The 13393-nt window shown below is 44.3% G+C and overlaps 1 protein-coding gene across 1 annotated transcript in view; it reads left to right on the top strand.

Moving 5' to 3' along the window:
• Positions 1-9174, top strand: part of C11H2orf68 (chromosome 11 C2orf68 homolog) — a 73829-nt gene extending 64655 nt beyond the window's left edge. The window contains exons 3-4 of the mRNA XM_086943382.1: positions 7683-7825; positions 8491-9174. Of these exons, the coding sequence (XP_086799508.1) occupies positions 7683-7825; positions 8491-8613 (266 nt within the window). The 3' untranslated portion in view covers positions 8614-9174. The remainder of the gene's footprint in view (positions 1-7682; positions 7826-8490) is intronic.
• Positions 9175-13393: the final 4219 nt, after the last annotated feature.

The raw sequence follows: 13393 nt of genomic DNA, 5'->3' as shown, positions 1-13393 counted from the left end.
TCTATGTCACTATTTTCTTCTCTATTAGCAACAATGCCGCTAGGCTGAATACAATTTGAATCCTGGAGGGAGGCATGTGCCCCACCGAGGAGGCTATTGTTTGACAAGGCGAATGAGTCCTCGTTCTCTATATCTACTAATGGTGATTTTAGTGGTGAATCCAGACCCAGTGAGGCCCTTCTATCAGTGTTGATTTTTGTCACAACCTGTACGAGATAGTTCTCCATTGTGTTAGAAGGTGTGGGTTGCTTTTTTGCAGGCATTTGGCAACAGAAATCCACTTGGGACTAAAACAAGTACTACAAATAGTAAGGTTACTAATTACCTGGAGCTTAGTGAGCCTGGACTGCCTTGTACGCTATGGATGGAGTAATTAGAGCAAAGTCCCTGGCCCAACCCAACCGTGGCCAACCTCGGACGGCCTCAGACGGCCCGCCCTTTGTCCGGGCTTCGTCCGGGCGTCCCGCTCGCGTCCCGCGAGGCGGGTATCAGCGCCGCTTTTGTGCGCCTCCTGGCGCCCTCGCGTCGCTGTGAAGCGCGCCGCCGTGTAGGCTGCCGGGAATTGAAGTCCCGGAGCGGCGACGCGTGCAGTCTGTGCAAAAGATGACTCTCGGCGGTGGCGGCTTGTCTCCAGTGCCCCTGCAGCCAGGAAAGAAAGGTCCGGTCTGTGGCAGCGTCAGCAGGTTAGTGTAAGGCTCCCCCAGCTCCGCCGCTTTTGTGCGCCTCCTGGCGCCCTCGCGTCACTGTGAAGCGCGCCGCCGCGTAGGCTGCCGGGAATTGAAGTCCCGGAGCGGCGACGCGTGCAGTCTGTGCAAAAGATGACTCTCGGCGGTGGCGGCTCGTCTCCAGTGCCCCTGCAGCCAGGAAAGAAAGGTCCGGTCTGTGGCAGCGTCAGCAGGTTAGTGTAAGGCTCCCCCAGCTCCGCCGGTGTCAGCGCCGCTTTTGTGCGCCTCCTGGCGCCCTCGCGTCACTGTGAAGCGCGCCGCCGCGTAGGCTGCCGGGAATTGAAGTCCCGGAGCGGCGACGCGTGCAGTCTGTGCAAAAGATGACTCTCGGCGGTGGCGGCTTGTCTCCAGTGCCCCTGCAGCCAGGAAAGAAAGGTCCGGTCTGTGGCAGCGTCAGCAGGTTAGTGTAAGGCTCCCCCAGCTCCGCCGGTGTCAGCGCCGCTTTTGTGCGCCTCCTGGCACCCTCGCGTCACTGTGAAGCGCGCCGCCGCGTAGGCTGCCGGGAATTGAAGTCCCGGAGCGGCGACGCGTGCAGTCTGTGCAAAAGATGACTCTCGGCGGTGGCGGCTTGTCTCCAGTGCCCCTGCAGCCAGGAAAGAAAGGTCCGGTCTGTGGCAGCGTCAGCAGGTTAGTGTAAGGCTCCCCCAGCTCCGCCGGTGTCAGCGCCGCGAGTTGTTATCATCCAGCCAGGTTTCGGTAATAAAAACCAGGTCTGGATCTGCCTCCTTGATGGTGTCCCAGATCTCAGGAGAGTGTTTGGGCACTGATCTAGCGTTAAAGTAGATACATTTGAGTCTCGTTTGATCATCCGCTTCGATCTGTGACTGATCGGGCCGTGCTAGGCTGCACCATTTGCACAGCATACAGGAGAAAGGCCCTTCTGTATGCCCTGGGGATGCTTCCACGCATGATGTTTGTTTACATGAAGCATGGGTGGCTAGCTCTATAAGTGACTCTCTTGAGTAGCACAGGGGGCTACTTGGGTGTTAGAGGGAGCAGGGGTCCTGGCCCCAGGTCCCGGTCGGCGAGGACGGGCACAGACGGGCTTGCCTTAGGCGCGCCAGCGGCGCTCGCTGGCACATTGAGATAAGTAGGAGGGCAACCGGAAGTTCAGCTCCGCCCCTCTTCGGCTGAAAGTACCTTACAGTGGACCTGGGTGCTGTCAGCCCCCCTCCACTCAATCAGCACACAACTGTGGTGGACCGGGGCTGAAGACAGACAACAGTGCAAGTACGCAAATGTGCAATATTCAATTCAGTGCACTTAAAACAGTGTAAAACGAGCAACTGGTTTATTTTAAAATTAGGCTAAAACATAAGTAAAAGTGTTTCCCCAGCTGCCGTAGCTACCAAGCAGCTCGTGATGAGATCAAGCAGCTAACAGACTCCCCACGCTAAACACACAAATCTGGAACCTGGTCTGAATTCTTCCCCAACATAAAGCAACATTAGCACACTGTCCAGTTGTAGCTGAATTCCACTTTTGCCAAGCAGCTCCAAAACCTAGATAATTTAATATTCAAGTCTGACACATGACAGAGACTACATGCAAAGCTGCAGACATAGCAAAACACCTTATTATATACACACAACTCTTATCAACCAACGTAAACTTGAAGCAGTACAGATAGCAAGTTGCTGACCTACCAAAACGTTAATGACGCAAACTGAGTGCTCCATTACCTAGAGATGACACATAGTGAATGCTACATTACCTACAAGACCGCATCAAACCCTTTCAGAAAAAGCACAAGGATTCCAGCTAAACGAGGCAAGATGGCGGCCACAAGTCAGCCGATGAGTTGAGCACTCCCCCATCCCTGCTCCCCCCTAAGCAAATGTCCTAAATCTGCAGACCGAATCTCCCGCGGAACAAATATAGGATTTACCGGATGTTTTCGAGGCTATGCCCCTTCTGACTGTGGTCTCCTGGATCAGAGCATGGCATTCTGTGGGCTTCTGCCGGCAGCTCTCTGCTGAGGCTTACGGTGCGAGGAGGCGGCGGCGAGGGCGGAATGAGCAAGTCCAGGGAACTCAGAGGCTCAGACAAAATGCCCCCGAAGGCGGCTCAAGGTAGAGCACGCACCCCCATAGCAACATCATCTACGGGGAAAGTCAGCCAGCCACAGGGTAGCACAAGGAGTGGCAGTACAAGGATGGCCGAAAATGGACGAGAAAAGGTGGACAATGTAGATGGCGGTAAGCACAGTATACCTGCTCTATTCTTACTAAGCAAAGGCAGAAAACAGATGAATTCTGATATCGAGGGGTCAACAGGGGAAGCATGTAAGGAGATGAGTGCTGTGCCAAACGCTTTGCTAGAGAAGGATGGTGGTGATGCCCCTAGCGTACAACAATGTGAAGTCTTACTGACTAAACTACAAATAGCCGCTCCATGCATTCCAGATATTATATCCAGTGAGGCCCAGCTGGGTCACCTGCTATTGATATTCCCTTACTGTGTGCAAAAGGAATGGGTTCACTAAATACAGGGAAAGGGAATGTGGCTGACAGAGATGGCAAATTAACTACGGATGGAGTAAATGAAGAACTGGATGGGGGAGACGGTGATTACATCCTGCAAGCCCTAGTTAAAGAAGTTGATTCTGGTGACTTTTTCTCCCTCTCCGACCTTTCGGATTAGTCAGGAAATGAGGACGAGCTGGAGCTCAAGATGGGGTCTATGAGGGCATCAACTCGCTGCGAGTCAAGTAATGTCAGAACTACCCCTCGGACAGTCCGAAAAAACTTAGGCCATATAGATAATACCAACCTGGATGAAGGAGATGGAGGGGAGGACGCTTTGGTATGGGATTATTCCTTCTACACGGGGGCAGGAGGAAGCGGAGCTGCCACAGTTCAGGAACAGACTGGGGTAGAGACCAGGAAACCAGATTGATGTCACTCAATCTGATCTACGAGACTATCCTGGCCCATAGGGAAGAAACTCGAAAGGAGAGTAAAAGTACTCAAGGGGCATGTCGTGAACTTCAGAACTCAATAAGGCGGATTGCAAAAGTTTGCTCTGAGTTTGCTGAAAGAGTCACGGAAGCGGAAACTAGGATCTCAAAAATTGAGGACGAATTAGCAGCTCAGAAAACTATGATGGAATCGGCACAGGCATCAAAGGATGATTCATTATGGAAAATCATGGACCGTGAAAATCGCCTGCGGTGTAACAATTTAAGAATCTTGGATGCTGTAGAAGGGGTGGAAGGCCAAGATATAAGAAAATTCGTTTTAGGCATGTTTTCAGAAGCCTTCGCAGAACTATCACAGTGGGATTTGAACCAAGAAATACAAAGAGCCCATAGATTCCCATTCACTCGGCGAGCAAGACCGGGGCAAGATACGATTAGACCTAGAGCGATTTTGATATTGGTCAATAATTTCGTAGCCCGGCAAGCTGTGTATGAGCCAGCGCGGCTCGATCGAAAGAGAAAGGGGAAAGGATCGGAATTTTTCGTAAGACCAGATTTCTGCCACCAGACGGTAGTGAAACGCTGGAAACTAAGGCTGCTTATCAATCCGTTTTAGAGGAAAGGCGCACAAGCATTTTTATTGAACCCAGCGGCACTGAAAGTTACCTACAAAGAACAGACACGGTTTTTCACGTCGGAAGTAAAAGCCAAGGAACACTTGCAATCTATTGTCTAGGTTCATAAGGGGCAGGAATAGGGGGTACGTAAAACGGTTCTCTGGATGTGACACACTGTGATTGACTCGCAGCCAATTTTATGCGTTGACCCTTCCATTATTGGGGCGAGATATCGCGTACTTCCTAAAGTTTCATCAGGGTTACATGATCCAGGCGCAGCTCACCTTTGTCCAGATTACGCAACTCCTGCGAGGAGTAGGTACGCCGTTGGCCAGAGGGCCCGGGCCCGTCCGTGCGCAGACGGGCTGGACTCTGGCGTGACTCCGGCGCTGCTCTGGCGAGCCCGCTGCGCGTCCGCATGACTGGCTTAAGTACCGGTCTAGCGTCCTTGTGACGACTAGACCGCTCCAATCATTAGCCCTCACTCAAGATGTCCGCCGTTCTGACGGTGTGGTGCAATTTCAATGGGGAAAGGGACCCGCTCCAAACGCGGTGTTTTCACAAAATTATGTGCAGGTATGCAGCAGGTGAATAATGATTTAAAAGCAAGGTATAATGTAAAATATCAATTACGAACTAAAAGATAAAACAGGAGTTTTGCACCCTTCGGAGTTACGTTGCACGCCCAGATACCACATGCAAATACAATGAGGGTGTGGGGTCGACATCGTAGTCCACAGGACCCAAAAACATCCAGACGAGGGCACACTGTCGTAGAAAAATGTCGAGATAGGCCAAAAATGGCCTGAGGTATCGATCTCCAGATCCATGTGGAAGCATGGAAAGGAAGAAACTGGCGTTAGCATGTCAGGGTAGGGCTTATGTGGACTCTGTCGACGTCTCTACGGAGTCGCTCCCCCTCTACCAACGTGCAGAGGTACTGTTGTAGAAAGGTTTTCCAGATCCAGCCTGGCACCTGGGGATAATTCAAAGGTAAGGAATCTGTGGCTAGATGCCTCCATCAGATACACATAACAAATTCAAAAACCACAAGAACAAACTTGTACATGAATGCTCACTTTCAGACATCCCCACACTTCGCCTCCTTGCAACCAAGGAAGTGTGTACACCGCTTTATTTGTCAAAAGCACTAAATATGAACAAAAAACAAGTTTCAGCTATGCCTCCAACATCAGGCAAACATTACAAAGGCAAAGCATGAAATAATAATACTCGTTCTTTGCAAAGTAGGAGCATGTAATGACAATATTAACTATCTAAAATTATTAGATTCACAACTGGGGTTTAAATAAATGTAAAATACAATTCAAGTACAGCATAATACTAGTAGGTAATACATTAATTAAAAATAATGTTAATAGTTGCACTTAACATACAAATAGTGACTACTTTAAAACGCAAATAGATTTTTATGGTAAAAATGAAACTGTGAACTTATGTATGTGGTGTTAACCTTGCCCGCTGACAGTGCAACCATGAAAGACGACTGTGTCCTTGAGCAGAGAATAAGATATGGAGATAAAAATCCCCATGCAGAGAAAGAACACAGCAATCTTTCACTGCTAACAACAATAAGGACTTGGAGCATAAACTAAAAACTCAGCAGTGCTCAGAAAGGAGGCTTATGCTTCTACGGCGGTGTTCAAAACAACCTTAACCCCTTAAGTGCTGCCTCTGTGCATTGGCCGACGGCAGCACTACCTCCCCAGTGCTGCGCACGACCATTGGACGTCCATTCAGCACTAGTTCCAATGGACAGCGCAGCACTGGGGAGGAATGTTTAATAGCATCTATGAGGTTAATACTACAGTCACAATAGAGGAAAGTATAGGAAGTAAATATCAAAGGCAAATCAAGAAAAGAGGAAGAAAGTGCCTGTGTCTTTCGACCTAGTGTACCCTTGTGCTGCAGTTGACCAAGCACCCATAACGAAACACTTTGTATATTAAGGAGTTGACTCAAGATCAATGGGATTCGATTGTGGCTAAAGTCCAGGAAATAAATAGCGCATTCAAGTTCTTGCTTAGCTTCAGGCCGAATGGGAGCTGGTTTGGTCAGGCAATAGAACATCCTCCAAAGATACAGAACAAGGCTAGATGGGTGGTGTACCCAAAGCAAACTGCCTTATCATATGGTGTGGTGGGAGTTATCACCCAGCTTCCTTGGGGTTATCAAAAAATCTAAGAAGGAAATGAACACCAAAGAAAATCTTTCTGCGCAGAGAAATGCTGAGCTGAGGGAAAAAATCAACAAAGTTTTACAGTGCATATAAGAAATAAAATATGATGTATTGGGACCATCTTAAACCTACCTTTAGATGAAATCTGTGTATTTTCAAGCCATTCCTTGACTGTTTGGTATTCAAGTGCAATTGCAGATTTGTATAGAACACCCAATCTTCCCCAAGTCTTTTTCCATTTAATGTTGTCTCCTCACAAGCAGAAAGCAACTACACCTACCACAGTTTTCCTACTGGAAGATTTTGAAGCACTTTTTAGTCTTTTAAGTGTCTATGAGATCACTAGACTTTTTTGGGTGACACAAAGAATGGGCACAGTTGTTAACAAATGCTGTGGATATATAAACTCTTCCAAATACATTTTTGACAGCCTTCCCCCTTCCTGTCATTTGTTTGTGCCCTATATACCTCATGGTGTGCACTTTCTCTAAACTACAAAATGTTTCCCTAATGTTTGTGTATGATTTTTTATATTTTTATTCTTCTCCTAGAAAGTCTTCTTAATTAAAGGCAGAATTAAAAAACAGAAGCGGAATTAAAGACCTTGAAATGGGGAAGAGATGAGAGAATTAGAGAAAGCAAAGTTCCGGAGTAGACTGAAGTGGAAGGCAGGAGAAGAACTGGCAGTGATAAAGGGAGAGTGACGAGGCCTGTGGTAGAAGAACCTTATTCTAGCAATGATTTTGGGTTTTAAAGGGAGCTTAGAAATCCAAAAGTGTGAGCAGGTCAATGCCTTGTGTTTAGTATGGGTGAAGATTGAGAGTAGAAGTGATAATCTGCGATCATAAGTTCTCCCTTGCAAAGATGACTAGATTAGTAAAAAGCTAAAAGAATAGGGGAGAGATGAAGACACTGTGAAATCAGAGCATAAAGAACAGGGCTCAAGTCAGGCAATAGTGGTTTAAAGAAAGGGAAACAAGGAAATAAAATGAGGGTGGTGGAACAAGAGCAGATCATGGCTAAAGATAAACCATATTTATATCAGCTCTAGTGTCCTACTGAAAATGGCAAAACATGGTACGTTTCACTGAAACCCTGATTAGGAGTTAAGCCCAAACCGCCATGCCTGATGTTTGAAGAACAGAAAGTGCCCTCTTATAGTCTGTCATCACCTAAGCTCACTGCACCCGTACTGTAAGCTTTCGGTTTCTGCCCCTCAGGTCTCAAACGAGCCACTTCCAAACGGGAAAAGGAAGAATCTGGGAGCAGTTCCAGTAATGAGCCAGACCCTTGTGGATCAGAACTCTTCTGCTTGGAATACGTGGCTGATGGAGGAGAAATTACTGCTGTGACTGTGTGCAAGGTGTGTCAATAACTGTTCACTCGGTGCAGGAATGTACAGTATCGGAGCAGCAACTTGTATATCAACTTAACATCTAGAAACCTCTTTAAATAAGGAAGGGACTGTAGCAATGACTTGGGAAAGAAGTTCTCACTCCCTTATATTCTGTACCTCATGGGAATGCAGGAGATTCAATCAGAACGCCCCAAAGCCATAACTAAAAACACATGACGGCCTCATCTGAACACTAAGTTTTGGACACACAAGATGAAGCCAATTGAAATGACTGACCTGCATTTCATTTGTTCTGACTAGTGTGTGTAGCTGTCCTGAAGTAGTAGCTTGTGGCCTAAGTCATTTTTCCCTTTCTTGACACACAAATGTTATTCTCTACCCCATTTCTTGACTTTGAAGGTTGCGATCTTAATGTGGCTCCATCGCTTGAACAACCTCTGCGGAGATATTTGTATATTCTACGTGCCACTCGTTTGGTTCCCAGCCATTCCATCCTAATGGCACCAAAAATGTAAATGTTGTAGACTTGTTTAAAGTTAACGAAATAGTCAATACTATTAAAGAGCCTGGAGAAAAGCTACATGGGATGCTGCAGGCACCTGCCACTCACTGTCCTGTGTATATTCTCAAACACCCATGTTTAATCTTTGCTTTGTATTTTGGCTTCTCAGGAAGATGACCCAGAACTGGTGACTGCCAAAATTTGTTCCAGGAACAAGCTAGACCCTCTAATGCGCCAAGCACTGAAGCAGCGAATCCGGGAGGAGATGGCAAAGAGGAAGGTGCAACGCTGAACATGTGCTTGGATGGCACAGGGATGATGTTACCCTACCCACAGTTTCTCCTGATTGCATTAGAGCAGCTCTTCTGCAGCTCCGAAGATAAGCAGCTCGAGGGGAAGAAGTCTTCCTAACCTAAGGAATAAGGAATGGTGGTCCTGAGCGAAAAGTGAATGCTGAAAGTTTAAAGGGAGAGGCGTCCTAGATGTTGCGCAAGTGGGATGTTGTTGTGTAAAGACATTAAATGAGGAATGCAGAGCAGAGACCGTGCCCATGCAAATTGAATGTAAAGCAGAGGTGGTCTCTTTGACCCACTACGTTTGTAACCTAATGTGAATTTCATGGATTTCCATGCTTGAACATTCTTGGTCATCAGGATAGAAATCCTATTTTCTTTACACATATGGTTATAATCTACATGCTTACCTTCCTTGGTTGGGCAGTTGTTTCCTCCAGCCAATAAGCAAATGGGCATTAATTTAAGTTTTTAAGGCTAGTTTGTTTGCAATGTCTGCAACTTGAACCCTTTTTAATACTAAAATAAAAGGTGAGCACTGAAAGGTGTGATTCATCATAGCCCATTTCGTCTGGAGGGAGTTATTTCCTAAGGCTGCAGTTCTATTATACATGCTCTGGTATGCTAACAAAAAAGCATAGTCTAGTATTCATTTTATTTATAGGTAATTTCTGTAGGCGCTAAATATCTGTCCCATTGAAATAAACAAAAAAGTGATGGGGAGAATTGCTTGAATTAATCTCAGCCACTGCTAATTACTTGGGACTGCATCTCAGTCCATTGTTTTTTGCCCGCAATGCTATCTCAGTTTAGACACAGCCATATGCAAATCAGTCTTGAATGCTTCAATAGGAGCAGTCCATTCTCCAGTCCCACAGACACAGCCACCCACTCCTCGTGCACCTCCTGCTTTGCCATCACTTTCAAAGTTAGAATAACCAGCCCAAAAATCTTTTGTCAAAACCTGTATTACCTACAGTGAGAGGTGACACCTACTTGGATGAAGAACATGAGGAAGAAGTACAGAAAGGTCAAGACGTTTGTTTTGAGAGGTATGAATATTTAGCACCTGTTTCCATACCCTCTATTTCGCAAATAGCAGATTCACCACTGGATGACAACGACTATCTTAAATATTTGATTTGCCAATCTCAATCAGATTGTTTGCTATATGAATTCAAAGAACCCCTCTCGTAAATCAGTTAAATCCATTCCGGTTGTAGATTTTATTTGGAATGAAGGCCTGTAGGCAAAGAAGAATCCAATAACAGTATTTGCAGTTGTCCCTCATCTAGACAAAATGTACGAGGCACTAGGTGGCTCACCTGAATATCAAACAGGCTGACTCTGCAGCAATGCGTCTATGTAAAGAAAATCACAGAATCCTACTATTTCCTGTTCTACACCATCGGACTGGAAAGGAAGGCGATAGGACAAAATATGGAAGAGATTCTCTGGTATAGCAGCAACTACGGTAAGGATGGGCAACTCCTAGCTGATCCATGGTCGTTAGGACAGGCAGAGGTCAGACCTCAGCACATATCTCAACCTTCTACCGGAAGACAAGAGAGCAGAGGCAAAAATACATCCTGCCTGAAGGAGAAAGAGTTTAATCTGAAATAATAGAATGTATGATGAATGTAGCATTTTTCTGGTTCAGACAGCTTGCAAGTACTGCGGTTCTCCAAAGGCATGAATGCCTGAAGTCAGCATTCAGGTCAGAGGTCCAGATTAAGATCTTGGACATACCTTGAGGGAGAAGCACTTGCTAGTAAGCGTGTGGACTATGCTGTAGAATCACTTGAGATGTACACCGCAAGATCACTTGGTGTCTTCCAACAAAGACTGAACAAAACTTGAGCCAGAGTTCAAGGAAAAAAAACAGCATTGGCATAACCAATAGGTCTGGCCTTTGGGACCGTATAAGTGTTTAGCCATGCAACAGTTGATGTTGCACCAAGGATATTGTGCTGGATAACTAAGCACTTATAATGCCCCAAAGGTGAGACCTATTGGCTATGCCAATGCTTGTTCATCTTGGTGCCATACTAAAATTTCTAGCACAGCCTGTTATGGAAATTCTCTTGTTCCGGTATCCATTTTTGGTGACTTACCATAGCAGTCTGGCTTGTAAATTACATGTGCTATATAGGCCCTTGTTACTATTGCTCTGTTAATGAGTAATTTTGTAAGTATGTGAGTTGAATGAGAGGCGTGTAATATGTACTCTTTATCATCTCAACAATTAGAAAGCTCCACTTGTCAGGCTTTGGGGTGCTGTGTAAGACATAGTTACGTTTTATAAGTTTTAGGATCAAAGCAAGGAAGTTTTCCCTTACGAAATGGCCAAGTGCTCGATCAAGGAACATCATTTCTAATGTATCTGTCCCAATAAATTGCCAATAATATGTTTTCAGGAAACTTTGCTTTAAGTGGCAACCATGGGAGACAAATCATGAGATTATTAACCACAATGGAAAGAAGGGTAGGCTGGCGAGGAAGACATCACCACACTGTTTCCTCTCTTGAAGTTGGTCAGGGCAAACAAAGGCGGTCACTAGGATGACCCAGGTACATAAATTGCAGTCAGGGCATCAAAGGTGACGTTTGTGGTTCGGAAAGCTGTAGCAGATGCACAATGAAGAACAAATCAGCGATGGCTGGCGTCACATCAGAGGCTTTCCTTCGCGTGCACTTTGCCACAGCAGCTGGTGGCACTGCTATGTGGTTATTTAATGAAGGCCATATGCAGAAGGAGCCACGGGTGAGTCATCCGCCTGGAATGTGACTTTCTGAGCAGGCAGCGCACGCTGAGGGTTACATTCATGTGGAGTGAAAGGAACTGCAAGGGCCTGCGCTTCTTCGCAGACTTGCGCTCGAGGCCACCTCTCCTGTCCCTACTATTAAACGGTAGGGTGTTGGAATATCGATTACAAAAATATAGTTGGCATAAATATAGTTGTAAAAATATCGTTTACAAAAATATCGTCACCCTATACCTAAACAGGTAAGTACATAAATATCTACTCAAAAATATCAGTGTAATAAATATAGATGTAAAAAATATCGTCTTTTTAAATAAATTAAAATTACATTAAATAATAAATAAATATAAGTACTATTACCAAAATACATTACATTACTTTTATTTTTTAACTATTTAAAACAAATTAACTACACTTTTTCATTATAAACTTAATAAATGTGTACATATACATATATTTAACACATTACTTTATATAACAACAATAATACATACATATAATTAAAATATACAATATATTATTAGTTAAAACATTTGATAGCGTAGGTGTAAACATTACTATTCCCACTCCAGAGGGTGCAACAGTAGGGAAAGCATTGGATAGCGTAGGGGTAAAAATTACTATTCCCACTCCAGAGGGTACAACAGTAGGGAAAGCGTTGGATAGCGTAGGGGTAAAAATTACTATTCCCACTCCAGAGGGTGCAACAGTAGGGAAAGCGTTGGATAGCGTAGGGGTAAAAATTACTATTCCCACTCCAGAGGGCGAACAGTAGGGAAAGCGTTGGATAGCGTAGGGGTAAAAATTACTATTCCCACTCCAGAGGGTGCAACAGTAGGGAAAGCGTTGGATAGCTTAGGGGTAAAAATTACTATTCCCACTCCAGAAGGTGCAACAGTAGGGAAAGCGTTGGATAGCGTAGGGGTAAAAATTACTATTCCCACTCCAGAGGGTGCAACAGTAGGGAAAGCGTTGGATAGCGTAGGGGTAAAAATTACTATTCCCACTCCAGAGGGTGCAACAGTAGGGAAAGCGTTGGATAGTGTAGGTGTAAAAATTACTAAATGTATTTACTCATTTAAAAATTAACAAATCTTTATTTTTATTTAATTAATCATTAATTAAATAATTATTCAATTAAAATGTAATTAATTCACTACATTTTCACTAAAAAATTCCAGTACACACACCTAAAATTAATTAAACAATTAACATAATTAATTTACCTAATTATTAATCAATTAACTAATTGAAATTAATTAACTATTATTTATTACACTATTTATATTCATTTAAAACATTAATTAATCTATTATTTTATTGTATTTAAATTACTTCCCACCCTTCTCCTCTATAAACCCACAACCCGCTACAGAACTATTAACACTAAATGCAACATAAAATACATTATTAACTAATAAAATACTACAAAAAATACTACTTTGACAACCAATACTCATTAAAAACACTACATTACTTATAATTATTTAAAAAACGATATTTTTGTAAACTATGTTTTTGTAAACGATATTTATTACAACTATATTAATGTTATCGATATTACTTACCTGTCTGTCGATATTCTGGTCAAACTAAATTTTCGTCATCGATATTTCTTCCTGTAGATATTTCTGCGGCGATATTTAGGTTAGTCGATATTTTTACGACGATATTCCCGCTCTGTACCCTATTAAACGTCCAGAATCGCACACTGTTTCAGTTCTACTAATGAAAGTATTAATTCAAACATACCTCCTGGAAACCCTATCGGGGGATTAGCCGTGCTTTATTGATCTATTGATTGTGTGACTGGAAAGTTTCCCTAGATATCTATTTAATCTTGAGCCTGTCTTCTATCACATTTCGAACTGCATGCTGCCAAAACATTTTGTTTCAATTAGCATGTTTAATGATTCGGGTCTGGTGGCTTAGTGGACTCATTCGTTCACTGTAGGGGCATCTGTTTGACCCCAGTGTCACCGGTTCAAATCCTGCTTGGTCCATTCAGCTTTAC

The sequence above is a fragment of the Lissotriton vulgaris genome, chromosome 11, assembly GCF_964263255.1.
Source record: "Lissotriton vulgaris chromosome 11, aLisVul1.2, whole genome shotgun sequence".
In the NCBI taxonomy this organism is placed as follows: Eukaryota; Metazoa; Chordata; class Amphibia; order Caudata; family Salamandridae; genus Lissotriton; species Lissotriton vulgaris.
The sequence above is the reverse complement of the archived record's forward strand: the minus strand, read 5'-3'. Positions and strand labels throughout refer to the sequence as shown.